The sequence below is a fragment of the Marmota marmota genome, unplaced genomic scaffold, assembly GCF_001458135.2.
Source record: "Marmota marmota marmota unplaced genomic scaffold, marMar, whole genome shotgun sequence".
In the NCBI taxonomy this organism is placed as follows: Eukaryota; Metazoa; Chordata; class Mammalia; order Rodentia; family Sciuridae; genus Marmota; species Marmota marmota.
This window is the reverse complement of record NW_025999900.1, coordinates 62,906,061-62,929,683: the sequence shown is the minus strand read 5'-3', so window position 1 is coordinate 62,929,683 and position 23,623 is coordinate 62,906,061. Positions and strand designations below refer to the sequence as shown.

At 52.1% G+C, this 23,623-nt stretch overlaps 1 protein-coding gene across 2 annotated transcripts in view; it reads left to right on the top strand.

Moving 5' to 3' along the window:
• Positions 1-21,796, top strand: part of Bcl11b (BAF chromatin remodeling complex subunit BCL11B) — an 89,067-nt gene extending 67,271 nt beyond the window's left edge. For both annotated transcript variants that reach the window (XM_048799309.1, XM_048799308.1), the window contains one exon: positions 15,195-21,796. In XM_048799309.1, coding sequence (XP_048655266.1) covers positions 15,195-16,981 — 1,787 coding nt within the window. In that variant the 3' untranslated portion in view covers positions 16,982-21,796. The remainder of the gene's footprint in view (positions 1-15,194) is intronic.
• Positions 21,797-23,623: the final 1,827 nt, after the last annotated feature.

Below are 23,623 nucleotides of genomic sequence, written 5' to 3'. Positions count from 1 at the left end.
GGGGTGGGGGTGGAGTGGGTGGAGGTGGGGGGTGTTGATTGGTAGGAACCGTCCAAACCCCAGCGCCTGAATTCCAGTTGGCCAGCATCGAGGCCAAGGAAACAGCTGGATCTCATGGGCTCCAAGGAGGATTGGGACGACTCAGGCAGGAGGTGGTGGATACCAGATCTCCATGTGTCAGCTGGCTTTTGGGCAGGAGGTTAAACACCCATTTTGACCCGGGAGGTTGGAGAGGCAGATCTCTTCTGAAACTGGCCCCAAATGGATTGAAACAAGACGATGATGACCATCCACGAAGCAGTGGTGCTGTCGAATGCCCCTCGTGGCCTGGACTCGGTCCTGACCGCTGTGTCTTCACCCCACGTTTCATCTTAGGCTTGGCTAGGGTCGTTTATTTTAGGCTTTTAGAAGGGAAACATTTTTCTAGAAAAGAGTGGGGTGAGCGCGGGGAGGTCAGCGCTCTGCAGCCGGAATCTGAGTTCTCCAGCACGATGCGCCTAGCGATGGTTATTGTTCCCCAGAAAAGCACGTCCCTTTTCTTCCTCGCTTTTAACATTCTGCCCTTGGCATCTGCTCCAGGCATTGTGGACGAGGGAGTCTGCGTCCTGACAATGGGTTAAAGCAAGCACTTATTGAAAAGCATTCTCTACTTAATTACATTTCCTTCTTCTGGAAGCTATTTTAATTTTTTTTTTATAATCGCATGTTAATTGTGTATTAGCGGGGCCTTTCTGATTAGTTGAAAACATAATGAAACCTTTGTAAACAACACAGAGAGAGGAAAGAAAGGCGAATGTGTGAAACAGAGACAGTGGTGAGGAGCCAGTTCTCAGAGGCCGAAATAACTACATTGCTCCGTGCCAGGGAGGGGCGGAAACTGTACCTGGAAGTCCCCTGGGTGAATAACGACTCCCCGGGGCAGGGCCGAGCGGCCCTGCTGATCAGCAGTGAAGCTGGGTTTGCTCACCAGTGGTCCTGAGACGGGACCCTTGCAGTCCCACCCACTCATTCGCTCACTCACTCACTCATGTCCTTGGACCGTTGAATAACTTCCTCTATCGAGCACCGACCAGTCTCTCCATGCATGGTCTGGAGTCTTCCCTCCATGCTCAAGGCAGGTATTATCCCATTTGTGGATAAAGAGACTGGAGGTCAGAGTGGAACTCACGCATTCAAGTTTAGCCAAGTTTGGGGAGCTGAATGGATCTACCCCAGCCCCAGCCCAGTGGGGTTCTGAGGCCGCTGTGTCCCTTCCCATCTCACTTTCACAGGGATCCCAGACACCTGGTACCAGTCAGGCCCACAAGAGCGGGGAAGGAGCCGGCCGGGCTGGGCCTGTGTGTATAGCAGAGTGGGTGAAAGGTGGCATGCTGCTGTCCCCAGAACATGCCGGCTTTGTTTCATTTTCTGCTCTTAACGAGAGCCACGTTTCTGTCTTAGAGCCCCAGCCCTGGTTTCCAGGCCCTATTGTGGTGAGCGGCCCCAGGGCCCTGCTCTGTTCTCCATTTAAAGGGCTGGGCTTACAGGGGTTTTGCAGTTCCCAGGCTGTTATTAGGGAAGCGTGGCTGGGGCGCTTAAAATGAAAGTGCTACTGTGTGGAGAGCCAGGTTCACCGCGCGCACTCCAAGGAGACGCTGCCAAGACGGTATCATGAGCAGCCGCCAAGCAAAACACGCGCTCCGTCCAGAGCAGCCGGCTCCCTTCTGCAAATAGGGGAAAAATTGACTTTCTGATTTGGAGTGTTTCTACAACTAGGAAGACTCACTCCAGCGATTGTTCTAAAAATATTCCAGAGGCAGCACGTTCTCCGAGGCCTCGGGACGCTCAGCAACCCTTAATTGTGCTTTTTATGTAATCTCCCTGGATGGTGTGGGCTTTGTGTTTTTTTTCCAGTCACTTAAGTCTGCATGGTCATCCCCGCCGCGCCCCACCCCACCCCACTCACAGTGTGGCTGTGGCCTCTGAGAGTGGCGCACGCAGAAGAAATGGGGTGTTTATCTCTTTGACTTCAGGAAGTGTGTTTGGGTTTGGTGTCCTGCAGCCACGTTGCGAGCTGAATCTAGGGCAGCCCTGACATCTCTGGCCTTCACACCCAGAGGATCTGGGTGGCGGTGGGCCGGGGCAGGAGTACCCACCGATGGACTGGTCTGCTCCCTTCGCCTGTTCGGCTCCCCTTCTTTGCAACACTCCCTCCCTGGGAGCCCCAGAGCCCAGAGTCCTGGGCCACTCTGGAATGCAGAGGACCTCTGCCCCATGAGTGCCTGGGTGCCACAGTGCCTCCATTGGCCAAAGTGGAGGTGTGGGCCCAGCTGGCCCCCGTGCTCACCTCCCTCTCCCCTCTCCTCCTCCTCCTCCTCTCTCCTCCCACTCCCCTCACTCCCCAGTCTTGCTTTCTCTTTCAGTCTCTTTTGCTGGGCTCAAGGGCAGTGTCCACAAGGAGACCAGGATTGAAGTGGCACTCCTAGCTCAGGGCAGCTCACCCCCTGGGCTGGGGATACTTAGGGCTGTGGGGGGTGTCCTGCTCATTGGGCAATGTTAAGCAGCTCTCTGGCCTCTACCCAGTACATGCTGGGACTCCCCAGTTGTGACAATCGAAAATGTCTCCAGACATCAATCAGAGTCCCTTAGAGGGTTCCACCGAGACCCCGTGGTCTGGGGTGTTCCATCGTTATGTGTAGGAAGGAGCAATAACAGCAAGACCTGGAATTTGAGAATGAAGTCCACCCTGAAATTTTTACCTCCAAAGCATGTTTTAAGAGGACATTACAGGATGACCCTGTTGTGAGGGTGACCTCCATGTGACCTGTGTGACATGCTGTCCCTGGGGGGCGGGTGACTATACCTTCAGATAATCCAGGACTTTTCCTCTAACACATCCCTTATGCTGGGCTCCGGGGGCAGCTCTGCCAGACTGGTTTTGGCTGGTTATGGTGATGGACACTTCTGAGGACTTGGCCAGGAGACTGGGTCATGGCCACCCTCCCCTCTTTCCTTCCTTCCTTCTGCTTCCTTCCTTCCTTGGAGACTGACTGATTGATTGATTGCTCAGTGTCGGGCGTTGGACCCAGCCTGTCCCCCGGCAAGCGCCTCTTCAGTGACACGTGCTGGGACCATTTACAGGCATCGTGTTGTGTGGTTTCCATGTCGACTCATTCCGGGGGCACCTAGGAAGGGCGGGTGCCAGAGGTCACTGCACCCGTCTGTAGACCCATCTTGGAGAAACCTGCGACGGGGTGGTCAGCAGGTTGTGCCCGGCTTCCTCGGAACACCACGTGACTGAATGTGATTCCCGGGCTCAGCCCAAACCCAGGCCTCTGCTGGCCGCGCTCCGCCAGCTGGCCAGCCACGCCAGGCTCCAGGCACTGCAGACGTTTGGAATTCATGGGGCTCCCCCTCCCTGGGCTGCTGGGCTTCAGGTTCTCTGGAGCAGCCCCGACAGCGCCCGCCTGGAGCCTCCTGGCTGCAGTTCCCCACCCTGCGCCACGCCTCCTTTGTCAGCAGCTGGGCACCCACGGCCCCTTGCTCATTCCCTCCTGCCCTCTAGTGCCACCCGTGAGGCCCAGTGCCGGGAGGACCCACTGTCTCAGCTGCTGTGGGTCCCAAGCCAGAGCTGGGGGCCATGGTGGGGTCTAACCACTGGACTGCCCAGCCTCAGAGCCGGCTGGTAGTACTTGCCCGGGCTCTGTGAGCAGGCCTGGCTGCCATCGCCGGCTGCCCCGTGTCACCCCCCCCACCATGAGATGCCACACACACATGCTACATTTTTGCGTGGACCTGTGTTCAGCCTCCTCCGTACCCTCCATGGTGCTGTGGGCACACCTCCGAGTCCTGATTCTGGAACCGTGCATCCGGGCACCCGGAAACTTGCACAGCAGCAGGCTGTGCCTGGCGAGGATGACCACGGCCCGGCTGCCGGCAGCGGGCTGGAGGAAGCTTGGCACCATGGCAGAGGCAAAGTGCCGCAGAAGTGCCGCAGGTTTTTCATATGGAAATGTGAAATAATGGGGTGATTAAATAGAGCTGTATATTAAAGTACATCTGACATTAGAATTACCATAATGTGCTGTAGCCTTAGGCTGAGTACTTTATTTGCCATCTGCGTCGGCCCCAAATCCCCCCGGGGAAGCGCTAAAATATTCTGAATAAACTCAGCTCGAGTTCTTATTGAGAGTAAAATACCATTTGCGGCACGGCGTATTGATTCGTCTTAATTGTGGTGCAGAAAAGAACATTCACTGGCTGATGACTTTTGTGCTTGGTGACAAGCTGGCCGGAGTCACTCTAACACGGCGGTTGGTTAACCTGGGCAGACGGGCCGCCGAGGCCGGGCAGGCACCTGGGCTCCAGGCTGAAGCTGCAGCGCCACCCCCTGCCCCTGCCCAGGGCCAGCCCCCTGCTCTCCTGGAGGGACTTGAGGGTGGAGGGTGGGCGCCCCTTTGGGGGCAAGGAAATTCATGCTGTACCCTGCAGGCGCCTCTCCGTGTCCGGCCTCGTCATCTCCCAGCAAGGCAGGAGCATGGGTCAGCTGTGGAAAGAGGGCCGTTGCCCCAGCCTCTGGCTCGACAGATGCACTATGCATGCTCAAGGAAACAAAAAGAGACATGAGAGAGAGAGAGAGAGAGAGAGAGAGAGAGAGAGAGAGAGAGGTGGGAGAGATGCCACCAGGCAAAGCGAAGCTTGACTGGTCATTGCAGGGTGGCCATGGGACCTGGTGATGCTCCCTTAAGCCCTCCGGGGGAAGGTGCTCGCAGGATGCTTTAGAGATGCGAGCCACCGGGCGTAAACACCTGGTGGAGCAAACAGCGCTCCCCCCATTCTCGAGGTCCAGTTTTTACCCTATAATTGCCTATCATTATACACAATTTAAATATTCAAACATCCTGCACAAACCCTGGGCTAGCGTGTTTTTATTACAAATTCAGAACAAGGGAATAACCTTTAACTTCAGAGACAAATGAGACAAATTTACAAGTGCATATCTGCTGTTTTCTTGTGCTTTATCAATCCCTGCGGACCGGAACACTTTTGCTATAACACCACTCCGAACAATATACATATATTACTACTTGTTTGTAGTGAGTCGGTAATGAGTCCCCTCTGCATTCGCTAACCTATATAACTCGGCGTCGAGGCTCTCCATAACGTCAATTATCTCCTCACAGCTAAACGTACACTCCATTAAAACGAGATTTACTGCCCCGGCCGTACTTCTTGGGGTGGAAAGTGGAGATTTTTGTGGATTTAAGGAAAGGAGGGCTGCACGCCGGCCTGCGAAGGAAGTGGTAGATTACGGAGAAGGGGGACTTCCTGTGTGGCCGGGGAGGAGGCTGAGCTCCCACGTGAGGCCAAGACACACGTGTGTGTGCGCGCGCGCGCGTTCGAGGTGCCCGCTCCCCCTCCTCTGCTCATCATCTCCTAATTCACCCCTTTTTGTCCATTCAGTGATAAGGGTGGTTTGCTGCATGCTTCTTGGTCGCACTGGGAGGCCATTACTGTCCCCAGAGTTCTAGAAACATCTCTGAACATTCCATGTGGGGTGGGGTGGGGGAGCCAAACCACCCAGTGAGTTCATCTGCCAATCCCCCAAGCCCCTGGGAGAGTGTCGGCCCTTGCAGGGAAGCAGATTTCAGGGGAATGCCATCTCTTTCGCTGAAGACCGATACTTCTTCCGGTGAATCTGAGCCCCTTGTTCAGGGGGAGGAGGTGCTCTGAAGACTTGAGAGATGGGCTGGAGCTCTCTCTGAGTGCTTCAGTTGAGTAACCACATGTGAGGCCGCCCTGGGCACCCGGACCTGCCCACTGCTCTTCCATCTCACTGACAAACACTGCCGTTTTTCTCCCTATGCTGAGATGCCCCACGGTCAGCAATTTCGCTTTGTTTTGGGGTTGGGTGTCTATTTCCTGAGCCTGAAACTGCACACCTGGTCTGACCACAGAATTGAGCAGTTAAAATAAAGACTGTTTTGGGAAACCTGGGGTGCACGGGGACTGCAGCTGTGGTTCAGTTTGAATACTTCTCTGTTCCACGAAGAGCCTGGACTGCACTGTTCCTGAAGGTGGATTCACAGTCCTCTGGTATTCAGATGAGAAGCTTGCTGGAATTGTTGAACTCCTGCTTGAGAGGACGATAGAAAAGCCACTGCCTAGGATCATGGTCTTCACACTGTGTTCTAAGTTTCATTGGTTTATGTCGCATGGCTTCACTGTTTGCGCAAAGTGGGTCTGGTTGGAAGCAGAGTTCTGAAGGGTTCACCAGCATTCTTCTGTTGTGCTGAGATTTTGTGAGACTTCAGGGAGGTCTTGAAGGTGGGCTTGAACATCTTTATTATTTTTTTTTCATTTTTAATGTGGAAGTTTTCACTGGGATGGAATGTACAGCTATTGGAATTTTTTTTTTTTTTTCCCCGTATCCAGCCAAGTTTCTTAACCCGGCTCCAGACCCTCACACTGATTCCAGGGCCTCTTTTTGAGTCTAGGCTCCTCCCTCCAGGCCTCTGTGTGGTGTTTTTCTCTGCCCCGTATGCCCTTTCCCTTCCTTCCCTGCACAATGGACTCGTTCCTGCTGAGCTGGGCTCAGAGTCCCCCCCTTGGGGCATCTGGTCCTCCAGGATGTTGGTCTCTCCCTCCTGGGTCCATTGCATATTGCACCCCTGGTTTGTGACCAAATGGCTTCAACCCTTCCTAGATACATGTGCCCCAAATTCTGAGCTTCTGTACTAGGCTTCGGGCTGCATGAGGGCAGCCTTGAGTTTCTGGGGCCCGCTGCACAGAGGGTCCCAGCGTCTGCAGAGGGAGGGAGGGAAAGAGATGCACGTGAGTAAAAGATGCTGAGAATTTGCTGTCACCATTTATTTCCATAGTGGTACCTCGATCGCAAGAGGAAGTGTGGCCTTGAGCTGTCCTCGTACTCCTCCCCAAGTCAGAACCCCTGGGAGCAGGACGCACCTGCACATGTAGCCTACTTTAGGAGCATGAGCTTGGGGGTCGAGGACAGCCCTGCACTGAGGCCCTGTGGTGGCCTGGCCAGCACTGGAGGGAAGCCCTTCAGAACTGCATGGAGCAGCTGCTGTGTCCCCCGTCTTTGTCTCAACCTTTGTGCAGCAGGGTGTCCTGCAGTTGTGGGCTCAGGCAGCCTCCACCTTGGGGCCTCTCCTTCCTCTTAGGTGTGCACAGCTTGGACATCAACTCTGTGTCGTTGCCTGCTGCCTCCTCCCTGGGTGCCCTGAAGTCCTGCTGCAGCTCTGGTTCTATCTTGGGGTTCTGTGTCCCGTCCACTGCTTAGCCTGACCCCCACCTGTGGCCTCCTGGAGGGGAGGCGAGCAGGACTTGCTTCAGGCACACCTGGGCATACCTGGTGATGCCAGGCTCTTGGTTGGAGGCTGTTAGTTGAGGGCTTTTCTTCCAGCCTCAGTTAACTCCAGGCAGGTGGAGCCACGCAGGTCAGCCCTGCCAAGCAGGTCTTGTCCAGGCAAATGGGCATCGCCAAGCACTGTGGGGCTGACCGCGGCTCCTCGTGCGTAAGATCTCTTCCTTCTCGGCCCTTGATCCTGTGGCTGGGCTCCCTGTCCCACTCTTCTGACCCTGGGGCTGGGCCTCCCTGTCCTGTTCTCCAGATCCTGTAGCTGGGCCCCTGTCCCACTGTCTTGATCCTGTGGCTGGGCTTCCCTGTCCTATAGCTGGGCCTCCCTTACCTGCTTTCTCTGGTGTCCATGGGTGCTGGTGGAATGGTTGGGGATGGCTGAGCTGGGCTCCTCTCAAGGCCAGTGACAGCAGAGTTGTCAGTCCCTGTGCGAGGGGGCAGCCAGCTGTGTGTCCAGATGCAGTACTGGCCCCAGGTCCGTCTGGCTGGGTATGAGTGCTGTTCTGCCACTTAACCCATGACACCCTGTGCCCCTCGCCTTGTCTCTGATGATGGAAAGTGTGGATTCACACTCCCTGGAGTGCCACCTGACGCTCAGGCCATTTCAAAAACCCAGTGCTGCCTTGTGATCCGAATGAAGGGGGTCTGGACACAGCGCTCTGGGAATAGACAGGGGTGTGTGCTTGAGTTGGATCTGGAAGGAGGTTTTGCAGGTAGAGAATAGAAGACAGGTATTTCAGGCAGCAGGAACTGGCAAGGGCTTGGAGGGATGAAAATGGACAGCCCAAAGAGAGGGGCCTCAGAGAGGGCGTTGCCAGGGTGTGATGTTGGAGGCCGCAGGATGGCGTCTGGGCAGCGGGGCTGCGTCAGCTCTGGGGCTCAGGGAGCTAGCTGGCTCTTCTGCAGGGGTAGTGGCAGAGGTGGGGGCATTTTTTCTTGTTCTGGTCAGTGTCACTTGGGATCCTGGTATGCTCCTGTGGTTGGAATGCCGCTGCCCAGAGGCTGCGTGGTGCTAGGCAGGTCCCATGCCTTGGTGCCCAGGAAGAGGGGCCGTTTGCTGAGAGGGCTGAACTGAGCCGTGCCTGGGGCTGACCTGGTGTGGAGGGCAGGGCTGACTGTAGACTCAGGGTTCGCTGTGCCTGGGTGGGTGCCCTTGTCCTGGTGGTGATGCCTTCAATGACATTGACCACGGAAAACACCCGGAACACAAAGTGCAGGTGTTTCCTGCATCTCCCTGTGTGGCCTCCTGTGCACCCAGGGTCCACTGCCTGGGGACCTCATTTCAAGTACTTCACCAGGATGATTCCGCATCCCACAACATATAAGCCCCAGTGTTGCCTTCACCATACAGATGGGGACCCTGAAGCTCCTTCAGTCCAGCCATGTGGCCAAAGTGTCCTGGCTTCAAAGTGAATCTGGAGGGAATGTGGGGTCCGGCTGGCAAATCCAAGGAGCACACCAAGCTGCAGGACTCTCATTACTATAGGCCAGTTATGAAGCACTTGGGCCTCAGTCACCACACTGGGGAGGGTCCTAGCCGTCAATAAAACCAGCTCAGTCCTGTCCTCAAGGAGCCTGGAATCCAGCCAGAAGATGAATTTTAGATGAATAATCCAAGGCCAGTAATGTCTTCTTGAGTTTCCTTTGTTTCCTTTATAAATGGTGACAATGTGTGTAGTTCTTGGGATCGTGAATGAGGAGACAAGCAGGTCAGAAGCCCAACATAGTACAGGCTCCAAGCCCCCAATCCAGCCGAGCCCTTGAATCTCTCCTCTCTGCACACTGAGCTTCCCCTAGTACCACCCCAAACTTCCATTAAATGACTGAGCTAGTTATTAGGTGCTCCCTGTCTTCCTTGGACTGCAAGGTGCATCCCCAGCCAGGCACCTCACACACACAGCAGACTCGGCTCCCGCTTGTCCCGTGAGAGAATGACAGGCAGGTGTAGTCACTGAGCTCAGCAGGACACAGCGCTACTGAGTGTACTGGCCTTGTCTGTTGTGACCAATGGACTTAGGTGTGCTGGTGTCCACAAACAGTAGAGAGGCTCAGGCGCACTTGATTTGGTGATGGCTGTCTGGAGCATGGGGATCTAGAGGATTCCAGGCCTGGAGGGAGAGTGCGGGGATGGATTGGTGATGTCTGCCACAGGCACTGGCTTTGGGGAGTGGGTCTGTTCTCTCATTGGGGAGCAGATACCCTCAGTCCTAGTCCCACAGTTACTGCCACCACAGCACCAGCACCCTCTCGGGACCACTTGTGAAAGATTTTTTTTCTTCTAAAATAGCTGCAACTATTACTTTCCCATGAGTCAGTCAGCTTGATTTCATGAGTTATTGTGGTTCTAACTCCCAAACAGCACGTCTTGACACTTTGGTTAGCACTTGAGCTGGAATGAGAGGTAAAACACCAAAGCATACAGTTTCCCTTGCCCCGGGATCCTTTGGCTCCGGGGGCTCCGAGTCTGCACAGAGACTCTGGACCCACCTTTTATCTCAGCAGTGTAACAGCAGGAGCTCCTCTGGCCAGGAGTGTGGCCTTGGTTGGACGCCTCATCTCTTCCAGCCCTCAGCTTCAGAGGTCACTGGGGTGAGGTCTTCTGTGTGCTCAGCTCGGGGACAGCTCAGGGAGTGGATTTATTGTGCTCACTGCAGCTCCACTTGCTGCCGAGGAGGGCTGAGATTGGACGGGACGCATCCGGGGTGAGCAGCGGTGCCTGCCGGTTCTATGGCTGACAAGGCCCAGGAATAGTGCAAACGTGAAGCTGCGTAGACTCCAAGGCACTCAGTCGATGTTTTCTTTCTGACAGATGGTTTTCATTTTTGTTTGTTTTTTGCGGAGTTAGGGATTGAACTCTGGGCCTCCTGCATCGGCCTGTGCTCTCCCACTGAGCCACACCTTTCATGAGCAGCCGTAGATTCTAGAGGACGATTAAGCACTCAGCTTGCAGAACCAGCCTTGTCTTTGGTCCTGTATCCTGGTCATCCTGAAGGCCAGAATGGGAAGAAAGCTGCCTCTGGGCCTTCTGGGGCCTGGCTTCTTGGCCCTAGACTCAGCCACCTCAGTATCTTATGACCCTCTCCCCTGTCTGTCCCCCAAGTGGCATATGGCACCCAGTGGGCTTTCTGGCTCTGAGAAATGACTCCACTTCTTCTCTCTGGGGTCAAGGCCTGTGGTGGACTTGACTGGGGTCCATCCAAGGGTAATCAGTGCCCTTCACACAGTACAATGGTGGACCCCTGTCCTGACGTCTACTGTGATAGAGGACAGGGAATCCTTCCGGTGGCAGGTCCTGTGTGCTGGAGGCAAGGGGGTCCTGCTGGGGGCCCCTGAAGGGGGCCGTGGCCTGGCTGCATTCTGGCTGCATGAACTTGCTTTGCTAGCCTCCGTGTCCTCGTGCCAGCAGGGCCAGGTCCTTGCCTGGCCTCCCTCTGAGATGGTGGTGAGCAGTGATGAGCTAATGCGGTGGAAAGGTCCCATCAGGTGCAGAATGCTCTGCAGCCTGTAGAGGGGCCACAAGGCCCAGAACCGATCCTCTCCGGCAACCTGGGCCACTGAATCTCTCGCAGGGCAAATGCCCTTCCATTTGGTATCAGTTGGCCTGGAGGGCCAGCACTCTCAATTATGGCCTATTCATTGAATAATAATTCAATTAAAGGTATGCTTTTTATGGAACACCCTGATGCCTTTATTGGTCTTACTAGAGTAGCTGGCATCATGAGGAGGAACCATTATTTCAATGCACATAAAACAGAGTCTGGGACCCGAGGGAGAGCAGCATTCCAATGCAGGAGTCCAGTTGCCTGTTGGTTCCCAACGTCACCATAAAAAATCACGTTTCCTCAGCGTTTGCAAGTTTCTACTTCCCGGGAACCTCTACTACATGAGGCAGGCTGCATTAAAATTCCTCCAGGGTTTTATTACTGCCAGAGCCGCACTGAAAGCCATCCCTGAACCACGCACCACCAGGCACAGGATGGAAAACAAAACCACAACGAGTGAACCCCTCCCTGCACCCGCTGCATGGCGATGCGTGATTTACAGGGACAGCATCTCATTCATGCCCCAGCCCTCTAGCGAGGCAGGTGTGTGATTTGTGTTCTACTGATGAGGAAATCAAGGCTCAGAGGGGTTAGGTGACTTACTTGGCAGCACCTGTCTGGGAAGAGGGCAGAGGTATTAAGCAAATGCTGCTGTCCAGGGCTCTGGTAACCAAGAGGTCACGGGGAGGGTTTTGCATTTGAGAGAGATGCCAAGGGGATCACTTTAGAGTCAGTAGAACCAAGAAGATCCAGTGTCGGCTTCTGCCAGAGGGCACTAGAAAGGTCCAAGAGATGCGGGCGGAAGGAAGCCAGCAGATGAAGAGCTGGGCCCTGAGTTCTGAATTGCCCTGTGCCATTCCACGAGCAAAATGCAGCTGCTATTTCCAGGTCTGTAGGCCAGGTTCGATGTTTCTGGGTAAACCACTTCTAAACAGTCTAGGCCTTGACCTGTCTCTGTTGGAGCCGTGGTGAGAGTGGGTCCTGTCTGGGACACCAGCAAAGAACTCGCCTTGAGCTACAGTTCTGCCTCCAACTCCCTCAGGTGGCCTGAGCTCAAGGAGGGGTTGGTGCAGGGTGTGTTTGATCTCAGGAAGGGGAATGGGCAGGCCCAGAGTCGGAATCAGCCTGCTATCTAAGGGTCTACCGCTGCATTTGTGGTTTTTTTTTTTTTTTAAGAAAATTGAGTTTTTGAATACATTTTGAAAACATTCAGAGTGGCTCTTCAAAGACTTTCTGGTATTCTGGCCTTAGAAGTGAGAGTCCCGTGTTCAGGACCACTTATGGCAGGAGATGACCAGGAAGTCATTTTATTAAAAAAAGAATGAGGGTGTCAAAGGAGTTGTCTAGGGAGGGCCTCGAGAGCTGGGAGAGCCTCAGACGGTCAGGTGCTGTCAGATCCCAGGGAGGCCACTGCCTGTGGTCAGCCTTGCTGTTCACACAGGGGGTCTTCCAATCAGAGTGGGTCAGGGGGCTCTGGTAAGAAAGAACTTACCCTGGCATGACAGATGGCCCGAGATCCCACTTGTAAACAGAGCTCTTTGCTACCTCACGGTGAACTATGGACAGGTAAATTCCTCCTGAAGCTGGAGTTTTAGAAGTGTCCATTTTTTTTTTTTTAAATAAGAAGTGGAAACATCTGAGCTTTTTAGAACATGCAGCTACATGTTTCTCAGCAGTTGCCATTTTGAGTTTTTAAAAAATGTAATCGGCCATTTCGGCCTCCAGGCAGTCTTCATCGCCCTGCCTAGGACCTCTGCATTTTCCTCTGAAATTCCCCACTAGCCACAGAACTTTCTAGGAAATGCGTAGCCACCAGATCAAGAAACAGGAAGTGCTTTGGAGCTACCTAAGGAAGCGGAGATGATGGAGAAGAGATGTGGGGAGGGAGGTCCAGATGAAAACCAGGCAGAACCACAGTGGCCGTGGGCCATCAACCCTTGAGTTAGATTGGACAAAGCTGGGGAAGGGGTCTGACATGCCTTTTAATTTGAAGATCTGTGACCTCGGTGGACGTGGCACTTCATTTGTGTTATTAGCTCCTGGGTCTGAAAAGGACTTTCATTTATCTTCTCATTTATTGCTTACTTAGAAGAGCCCCCTAAGTATGGTTTCTGGCTGTCTGTCTCATGAGCTGTCTGAGGTATGATGTCCACTTCCCCGGAGAAGCCGATGCCCCCTCTGCTAGTGGCCTGCAGAAAGGGTGGGGGTGTCTGTGGCCCGACAATGAGCATCATGGCCATTCGGGCCTTTCTACCCTCTTCCAGGTGGGGGACATTCCCTTAGGGGGTGTGATAGGGACAGAGTCACTCAGACACTCTGGGAGAGGGAAAAGGCCCCAACACCCTGGAGAAGAAAATAGCCTTGGAAGTTCTCCCTGAGCTATTTTAAAGGCGAGGCGAGGCTGAGCCTCAGAATTCTGTCCTGCCCCTCCCTGCCTCTGGTCTTCTCTCCACCAAACAGACACAAAGTGAGAGTGCACTGTGGCATAATCCCCGAGTACAGCAGGCACGTAAAAGCACGTCCTGGTTTTCAGTGCCAGGTGTCCCATCGGGTTGGTTCTGAAGTCTGGGGAGTCTGTGCCCAGCCCGTTGGGCAGCTTCTGCAACACTGCCCATGGGGGGTGTGTCGGGAGGTCCTCGACCCTTGGATGCTGGCAAGGCTAATTTGTGAGAGAGGCACACTCAAGACCGAATCCCTCTGGTGGAATTCAGGGCCACGTGCCTTGTGCCTTTTAAAGATGGTTTCTGAAGGATAGTTAAGGCAGCTACAAGCTCTGCTAAGGCTGCTCCCTCCAGGAACATAATTAGTGGGTGTAAAACAAAAACACGCTCTGCGCGGGATTTCAGAGTCCTTAAGTCGAGGGGTGGAGCAGCCAAGATGGGGATTGCTTTGTCTACTCCCCCCGTGTGGCCTTCCTGATGTGGGCGCGATGACAACGAGCATGTTTGGCCTCACCAGCGTGCCTGACTTTAAAATCTGCGTTAGATTTTCCAGGTTCAGGAAAGTTTGAATAAAACAAAAGGAGCTTTTCAAGACTGCGACGTCTTGTACCTGGTCTGGGATGGGATTCCTGTTCTTTTTTCCTTCCCGGCTGGTGCATCTGATGATGGAAGATGGCCTGTCTGCTGCGCCTGTCTCACTTGTGTAAAGAGTTAACAGGGGCTCCGGTCGGCAGAGCAGCCAGATTCAGCAGAGGTCGAGGAGGCCGGCTGTGAGAAGGTTCCAGATGAAAGGTTCAGCCTCCATTTTGTGACTGCCTCAATGATGGACAAAGACGGTGACATTTTGGCTCAGTGCCACCAGAGTCCACTTACAGTTTGCTACCCATATCACTGGAGCCAGTTCTGACAAATCAACCTTTAGAGTGGTTCATCCTGATGGCCTGTCAGGCATGGCGTGGCCTTTCATTCCTTAGTATTCTGGTACTCCTCGAGGTCAGTGTCCTGAAGGGGCCCATGGAAGCTGAATTCCACACCACATCTGGGGCCTGGCCTGTGCGTGAGGACACTAGGCAGGGACAGCTGTTGGGTCTCTGCAGCACTTTATATAGGCTGTTTCAACTGCATAGTGCTTTCTGCAGGGACACTGGTGTGGGAAACACAGGGATTTCCTATGGCTAAATGGCAAATGTTGCAAAGATATCGCAACCATCTCTCCTCAAGAAAAAAAAAATTTCTTTGCAATTACCTTGAATCAAATATTGTCTGAATCAGTGTTTCCCATGGTGGAGAGCTGATTTTGCTCTGCAGGGGACAAATGGTGTGTCTGGAGATATTTTTGGTCTCCACTCAGAAGGAGGGGTGCTCCCCACAATACCAAGACTGCCCTGCTCCCACCCCAACAAAGAATCATTGGGGTCTATTGTCAATAGGGTTTGGGTTAAGAAACCGCAGTCTAGATTGCCTTATATGGTTGAGCTTTGGCCTAGCTGTTTTTCCCAGTCCACTGTTTGCTGATTCCGTTAAAATAAGGCTTTCTTCTGGGCACACTTTCATCTGGTTTCTGAGATAAGGAGAAAAGCACCTTGAGGACAGGCAAAAGCCAGGCTACAGAGTGGAAGGAACTTGTTGAGATCCAGTTACCAGGGCGCCCTGTGCACAGATCTGACTTCTTCAGTGCCCAGCCAGGTGGGAAGAGCAAAGCCAGGCCTGCCCAGAAGTGGCCCTGCAGCCTCTTGTGGGAGCACAGGGCTCTTGGTCTGCTGACTGCCTCCAGGTTAGTGGCCCCTTGGTGCCCATGCCCCCTGCCACTTCTCATGCTCTCTCTGCCTTTCTGTCCGTGTGTCTCCCCAGGTAAAGATGAGCCTTCCAGCTACATTTGCACAACATGCAAGCAGCCCTTCAACAGCGCGTGGTTCCTGCTGCAGCACGCGCAGAACACGCATGGCTTCCGGATCTACCTGGAGCCCGGGCCGGCCAGCAGCTCGCTCACGCCCCGGCTCACCATCCCGCCGCCGCTGGGGCCCGAGGCTATGGCACAGTCCCCACTCATGAATTTCCTGGGCGACAGCAGCCCCTTCAACCTGCTGCGCATGACGGGCCCCATCTTGCGGGACCACCCTGGCTTTGGTGAGGGCCGCCTGCCCGGTACGCCTCCGCTCTTCAGCCCGCCGCCACGCCACCACCTGGACCCGCACCGCCTCAGTGCCGAGGAGATGGGGCTCGTCGCCCAGCACCCCAGTGCCTTTGACCGAGTCATGCGCCTGAACCCCATGGCCATCGACTCACCTGCCATGGACTTCTCGCGGCGGCTTCGCGAGCTGGCAGGCAACAGTTCCACGCCGCCACCCGTGTCGCCAGGCCGCGGCAACCCTATGCACCGGCTCCTGAACCCTTTCCAGCCCAGCCCCAAGTCCCCTTTCCTGAGCACGCCGCCGCTGCCCGCCATGCCCCCTGGCAGCACCCCACCGCCACAGCCCCCGGCCAAGAGCAAGTCGTGCGAATTCTGCGGCAAGACCTTCAAGTTCCAGAGCAATCTCATCGTGCACCGGCGCAGCCACACGGGCGAGAAGCCCTACAAGTGTCAGCTGTGCGACCACGCGTGCTCGCAGGCGAGCAAGCTCAAGCGCCACATGAAGACGCACATGCACAAGGCCGGCTCGCTGGCTGGTCGCTCCGACGACGGACTCTCGGCCGCCAGCTCCCCGGAGCCTGGCACCAGCGAGCTGGCTGGCGAGGGCCTCAAGGCGTCCGACGGCGACTTCCGCCACCACGAGAGCGACCCGTCACTGGGCCACGAGCCCGAGGAGGAGGACGAGGAAGAGGAGGAGGAAGAGGAGGAGCTGCTGCTGGAGAACGAGAGCCGACCCGAGTCGAGCTTCAGCATGGACTCGGAGCTGAGCCGTAACCGCGAGAACGGTGGCGGTGTGGCCGGGGTGCCGGGCGCGGGGCGGGCGGTGGGTGCGGCGCGGCCAAGGCTCTGGCTGACGAGAAGGCGCGGTGCTGGGCAAGTCAGTGAGACGTGGGGCCTGGGCGCGCCNCTGCCCCCCGCCGCGCTCATCCCGTCGGAGAACGTGTACTCGCAGTGGCTCGTGGGCTATGCGGCGTCGCGGCACTTCATGAAGGACCCATTCCTGGGCTTCACGGACGCGCGCCAGTCGCCCTTCGCCACGTCCTCCGAGCACTCGTCCGAGAACGGCAGCCTGCGCTTCTCCACGCCCCCCGGGGACCTGCTGGACGGCGGCCTGTCGGGCCGCAGTGGCACCGCCAGCGGGGGCAGCACGCCTCATCTGGGCGGCCCGGGCCCTGGGAGGCCCAGCTCCAAGGAGGGCCGCCGCAGCGACACGTGCGAGTACTGCGGCAAGGTGTTCAAGAACTGCAGCAACCTGACGGTGCACCGGCGGAGCCACACCGGCGAGCGGCCTTACAAGTGCGAGCTGTGCAACTACGCGTGCGCGCAGAGCAGCAAGCTCACGCGCCACATGAAGACGCACGGGCAGATCGGCAAGGAGGTGTACCGCTGCGACATCTGCCAGATGCCCTTCAGCGTCTACAGCACCCTGGAGAAACACATGAAAAAGTGGCACGGCGAGCACTTGCTGACTAACGACGTCAAAATCGAGCAGGCCGAGAGGAGCTAAGCGCTCGGGCTGGGCGCCCCTCACCTGTACAGTGGAACCCTTGCCAACCGCGAGAATGCCGACCTGACTTGCCTCCGCGTCACCGCCACTTAGCGCCCCGTGTGTCCCCGGGGAGGCGGCACCCCAACCTAACCTGTGTCTGCGAAGTCCTATGGAAACCCGAGGGTTGATTAAGGAAGTAAACAATTGTGGAGCCTTTTAACTGTGCAATAATTTCTGTATTTATTGGGTTTTGTAATTTTTTTGGCATGTGCAGGTACTTTTTATTATTATTCCTTCTGTTTAAATTCCTTTAAAAGATTTTGTTGGGTATTCATCCCTTCTTCATTTTTTTAACCCTATAGTGGTCTGAGCAATGACTCGTCAGCAATGTAGAGGGGAAGCATATCTTTTAAATTATAATTTGGGGGGGGGGCGCTGCTTTTTTGAAATTTAAGCTAAGCATGTGTAATTTCTTGTGAAGAAGCCAACACTTAAATGACTTTTAAAGTTGTTTACTTTTTTATCCCCCCCCCCCTCTTTTTTTTGGTCCTGAAATAAAAAGTGGCATGCATTTTTAGGCTTTTTATTTTATTTTATTTTATTTTTCGGGGGGGAGGGATGTACAGCGGATAACAATCTTTAAAATTGTAGCACTTTGTTTCAGAATTGGAATGGAGATGGAGCACTGATGATGTCCTGAGTCCCAGAGGCCTTTTCTGTGTTGATGTCAATTTTCACCTGGTATAGGGAAAACTTTTAGTGGGGTGGTGGGGGAGACACCCGCAAAGTGCCACTAGAAAAACCGATTTCGAGGGCTGCCCTGGGAAGAGGCCCCGAGCATTCTGAGGTTGTGCATTACCAGCAGAGAGCACCCTTTTCTTGGAATGTGGGTGGGTGTGCCCTGGGATGCCATCTCTGCCCTTTGCTGTAGTTTTGGCTGGAAAAAGTGGGCTGAGGCTATTTTTTATGGAGTAGACAGTGGTGGTCTACAGTGACACAGAAAGGAAGGAACCAGCGGAGTTCTTTCAGGCTTCTTCTGACTTGACGACTTCTCTTTTTCTCACCCCCATTCTATAAATCCCAAGCGCATGTTGCTACCCGTGATGACTGATCATTTCTCAAGCAGACAGACGCCTTGATGGTGAATTGAGGAAGTTAGTGCCCACTTATTCAGTGCACTCTGATGACATTGTAGGGACGGGGGGAACATCTTACAGATTTCTTTTCCCTCTCCCTAGAGAAGCAGAGGAAGAGCTCCATCCGAAGGTGCCCAGCACTACTTCCCAGTTGTTTTTTTCTCGGATTAGGTTGGAAGGTACTAACATTGGACTGTTGATATTAGACATTTGAATTCTGTTGACCCGCACTTTAAAGCTTTTGTTTGCATTTAAATTAAATGGCTTCTAAACAAGAAATTGCAGCATATTTTCTTTGGCCCAGAGGTGGGTTAAACTGTAAGGGACAGCTGAGATTGAGTGTCGGTGTTGCTAAGCGTGGCATTCACAATACTGGCACTATAAAGAACAAAATAAAATAATAATTTATTGGACAGTTTTTCTACTGCCATTCAATTTGATGTGAGTGCCTTGAAAACTGATCTTCCTATTTGAGTCTCTTGAGACAAATGCAAAACTTTTTTTTTTTTTAATGAAAAGACTTTTTAAAAAAGTAAAACAAGAAAAGTACATTCTTTAGAAACAAAGCCACATTTACTTTAAATTAAAAATAAAATCCTGGTTGAAGATACAGGACATGAAAATGCCATAAGACCCAATGAAGTGAGAAAAAACCCCAGCACAACCTTGGCCATCCATTAGCTCGGTTATCCTCAGCCCCTTTTGTTTTTGGGACAACGCTGCTTAGTTGTGGAGTAGAGGTGACTTACTGCTGAATTAAAACTCAAGTGACACAAGTTGATATCGTTGAATGAAAAAACGACAAAACAATTCAGGAACAATGGCTAATTTTTTTCTAAAGTTAAATTTAGTGCACTCTGTCTTAAAAATACGTTTACAGTATTGGATACATACAAGGGTAAAAAAAAAAATTGTGTGTGTGTGTGTTGGAGCGATCATTTTTTTTCAGAGTTTGCTTAATAGGCTATACAAAAATGCCACAATGGCTACGTGTATATTGTTTTCTTTTGGTGACGGGGTTTTAGTATATATTATATATATTAAAATTTCTTGATTACTGTAAAAGTGGACCAGTATTTGTAATAATCGAGAATGCCTGGGCATTTTACAAAACAAGAAAAAAAAAAACCTTTTTTCTTTTCCTTGAAAATGTTGCAGTAAAATTTAAATGGTGGGTCTATAAATTTGTTCTTGTCACAGTAACTGTAAAGTCGGAGTTTTAGTAAATTTTTTTCTGCCTTGGGTGTTGAATTTTTATTTCAAAAAAAAAATGTATAGAAACTTGTATTTGGGGATTAAAAGGGGATTGCTACACCATGTAGAAAAAGTATGTAGAAAAAAAAAGTGCTTAATATTGTCATTGCTTTGCAGAAAAAAAAAATCACATTTCTGACCTGTACTTATTTTTCTCTCCCCACCTCCCTCTGGAATGGATATATTGGTTGGTTCATATGATGTAGGCACTTGCTGTATTTTTACTGGAGCTTGTAATTTTTTAACTGTAAGCTTGTCCTTTTAAAGGGATTTAATGTACCTTTTTGTTAGTGAATTTGGAAATAAAAAGAAAAAAAAAACAAAAACAAACAGGCTGCCATAATAATATTTTTTTAATTTGGCAGGATAAAATATTGCAAAAAAAAATTTTGTATGTTAAGTTCCTATTGTACAGGAAGAAGAAGGGTTGTTTGACAACCTTTGAGAAAAAAGAATCAAAAGGAAGTAGTTAAATGCTTTGGGTCACAGATCATTTTAGTTGTATATATTTTTGTCAGAATTGGCCTGCACAGAGAACTGTTGGCTTCGGGCTTCCATGTGGACGCCCGCCCTGCCCTGACATCAAGGCGCCTTGGTGTGGCGGCGGCAGGCCGGATGGGAAATGCTTTATTTGTGTTGAGTGGAAAAATCAGTTTTGTCAAGATGTGGGTGACGTTTTACACAGTCCTCCCTTCTCCAGGAGGCCATTTTGCAAGGTGGCAGCTGCAGAGGGGAGCCAGCAGGGTGGCCTTCCTTCTCTGCTGTCACTGCGTGGCACTCCCCACCACCTGGCCCGCTCGCGAGAGCAGAGAGAATCGCAGACTGAGCTGCTTTAGTCCTTGAGAAAACAGGAGGCAGACAGAACGTGTAGCAGCAGGAGCTGTGTCCGTGGGGTCCCGCTGGAGGGACCCCGCAGGTGGGACTGAGGAAGGGGACCCTCGCACCAGGACCTTCCGTTCCACCGAGTGGTGGCCAGTTTTTCTCCCCTGCTTTGCTGCTTCTGTCTCCAACCTACATCTGTCCGTTTCCGGATGCCGAGGGCCTGGGATGAATGAATTCGGTGCCTTTCGTATCTCTCCCTCTGCGTTTCCCCACCTTCCAGCCTCTGTTGGTCCTTTACCTGTTCATTTCCTGTTGATTAAATTTCTTTTCTTTCTCCCTCTCTGTCTCTTCCACTCTTCTTTTTCTTCTTTCTTTCTTTTCTTCTTCTTCTTGTCTCTCTCTTTTTTTTTTTTTTTGTAAAGCCAAGTAGCTTTAAGATAATAATAAAATGGTGGTTTTTTGGATGAGGGAATAAAACATTTTTAACAAATACCTATATCAGGAAGCCATTTTTTATTTCAGGAAATGTAAGAAACCATTATTGCAGGTTATAAAAAGATAACCAAGCATCCTTCTGGGCAAATCTTTACCAAATGCAGAAATCTTTCTTCTGGGAGCTTTCTGTTTGTGCTGTCCCCCCCCCACCCCCCCTTGCCATTTACCTTTGCAAGGTTAAAAGAGGGGGAGGGAGAGGGCCATAAAGCTGAGATTTCAGTTTCCTACCTGCTTGAGCCAAAACCCAGAGCTGCCCTTCCCTCCCACCGCCCTCCTAGCTGCCGGGAGCTCCACCGTGGTTCTCCTGTGGCTCTCAAAGCTAGCCAGCGCTCACCAGCTCAACCAAGTCACCAGAATGCCAGGACTAAGCCATCATAAAGCACAAGGGTTATGTCTCTGCCGACCGCAGAGATAAGAGAGCTTTGCTTCTCTTTGGTGGTTAAGCAGGTGACCCAGTGAGAGGCCTCCAGCCTGGGTGACCCAGCCGACCTCAGGCCGGGTTCCACACTGCCACAACTTTGCCCAAAGTTGCCCCCAATCGGAACCTGCCACTTGCCATTGGAGGGTCTTTCATGGGGAGAGGAGACTGAATTACTCTAAGCAAAATGTGAAAAGCAAGGACATCAGCCCTTCATCCCGGTCCGTCAGCTGAAGGTTTTGTTGAACACAGGCAAATCCGTGATTTTGGTGCTCTTTGTACCTCAGCCCTGCAAAGCAAAGTTACATTGATTTCAGTCGTTTGCATTTGTACCGGCAAGGCAAAATATTTTTATTACCTTTTCTATTACTTATTGTATGAGCTTTTGTGTTTACTTGGAGGTTTTGTCTTTTACTACAAGTTTGGAACTATTTATTATTGCTTGGTATTTGTGCTCTGTTTAAAAAACGGGCACTCTTTTTTTTTTTAATTATGGATAAAATGTTGAGATGACAGGAGGTCATTTCAATATGGCTTAGTAAAATATTTATTGTTCCTTTTATTCTCTGTACAAGATTTTGGGCCTCTTTTTCCCTTAATGTCACAATGTTGAGTTCAGCATGTGTCTGCCATTTCATTTGTACGCTTGTTCAAAACCAAGTTTGTTCTGGTTTCAAGTTATAAAAATAAATTGGACATTTAACTTGATCTCCAAACCTTGTCCTTTTCTGTGTCTTTTAAAGGTGGGGAGTGGACAGCTTATTTCCAAGGGTGAACCGAAGGTCCTTCTCCATTTTCCTGCTGACCCAAACCCTTATGCCAATATCCTGGAGGGGAGGGAAAAACGACCCTGAGGGACCAACAATTCTCTGCCCTGGGGAAGCGGTGTGGTTCAGAACAGCGTGCCCTATCTGCACACAGGAATCTTCTAAAGTTTAAAAAAAAAAAAAAATCTCCGTGCTGGGGCAGCACTGGAACTAGTTCCATCAGAATTGCTGGAGGTGGGACCCAGCACCCACAGTTTTGGGTAACTCTCTGATACAGTCAAGTTTGAGAACAAGTGGTTTAAACGAAAAAGTGGTTTAAAACCTGGCTGGGAATTGCCACTCAGGTCAAGCTTAATTCGGCCAACCTTTCCTGAATACCTAGGGAGCCACCCAGGAATCAGAAACCAGAGGAGGAGGCCTGCCCCCGAGGGCACCAATGGCTGTGTGCACTTGGGCAGGGCCACTTGGTTTTCCTGTTTATAAAATAAAGTCTCTGAGCATCTGTGAGTTTTAACAAAACCACACGGGAGGACTCCCTTCCCTTCCCTGTTCTGGTTGTTAATACAGTTGTGGCAACTCTTTTGGGAGTAATCAGGTGGGTGTTGCAGAATGAGTGGTTTTAACTTGGCCTTCCCAGTGCAGCCAACAAGATGGGGAGGAAGAAAGTGGGGTCTGCAGGGTTCCAGCCCAGCGGGCAGGAAGGGACCTTCCATCTTCCCCATGTGAGTGAGAGCCAGAGCCCCCCAAGTGTGAGGGGATTAAGGACCCACCACTTCTGGAGCATTCTCTTCCTGTTTCCTCCTCTTAAAGGGACGAAGAACCTTCCACTCACTCCTCTTCTGCAAGTTCCCTCTCACTGGGCACCAGATGCAAACCAGGCACCGAGCCAGCACCCCAAGTCTCCCTAAGGAGACTACAGGGCATGGAAGCAGCAAGCTGTGCTTGCTAAGGTGCTTTGTGGGTTCTGGAGGTGACAATATGAACAAGAGTGGCATGGGATGTCTTGTCTTCACCCCAAGCAAGTTTTCATTCTGCCACTGAAATGGGGCTTCAACTCCTGTCCTGGAAGTGGATCCACAGTGATTCAGGCAGGGCCTGCCCTGCTTTCCAGGGATGTAGGAATAAAACTTCCCAGAGGGAAATTCTCACCTGTTCCCCAGTTGGTTCAAAAATGCAGGTATTTGAGCTTTTAGGTTTTTACCCCCAAAATTGTGCAAATAGCTCAGTTAATTTCTGATTGGAAATTCATAGTAACATATGCTCTTTGGGGGGAGACTTTTCACTGCAGGGATTTTTTTCTAAGTCCCAGACATTGCTTCGATGAGTAGGTGAGCACTTGTGAACACCTGGTATTCACACTTATTGGCCTGGCCAAATTTGGGGATTACCAGTGGGGCAAAGAGAAGGCTCCATCTGGCTCTCGCCTGGTTCACTGGTAACTAGCTTCGTGACCTCTGGTTAATCCCCTTTCTCACCTGGGCCTCTGTTTCCCCATCTGTAAAATGAAGGGTGAAGGTGCAGGAAGGATCCATTCTGCCTTCGGGCAGATGGACCCTGATAATGTTGTCTGACACAGAATAACAAGATTTGATGGGAAGGCAGAGGCTTCCCAGTCTAGGTTACCCATGGGAGGAGAGTGCATCTCAAGGACCGAAAATTCCATATGGTGGTTGGTTGTGACGCAGAGTCTTCTACCACACTGCAGTCATCTTTGCATTGTTCAATCATGGTTTGGGACAGCCCTGTGGACAGCTGGGCAGCTCACAAT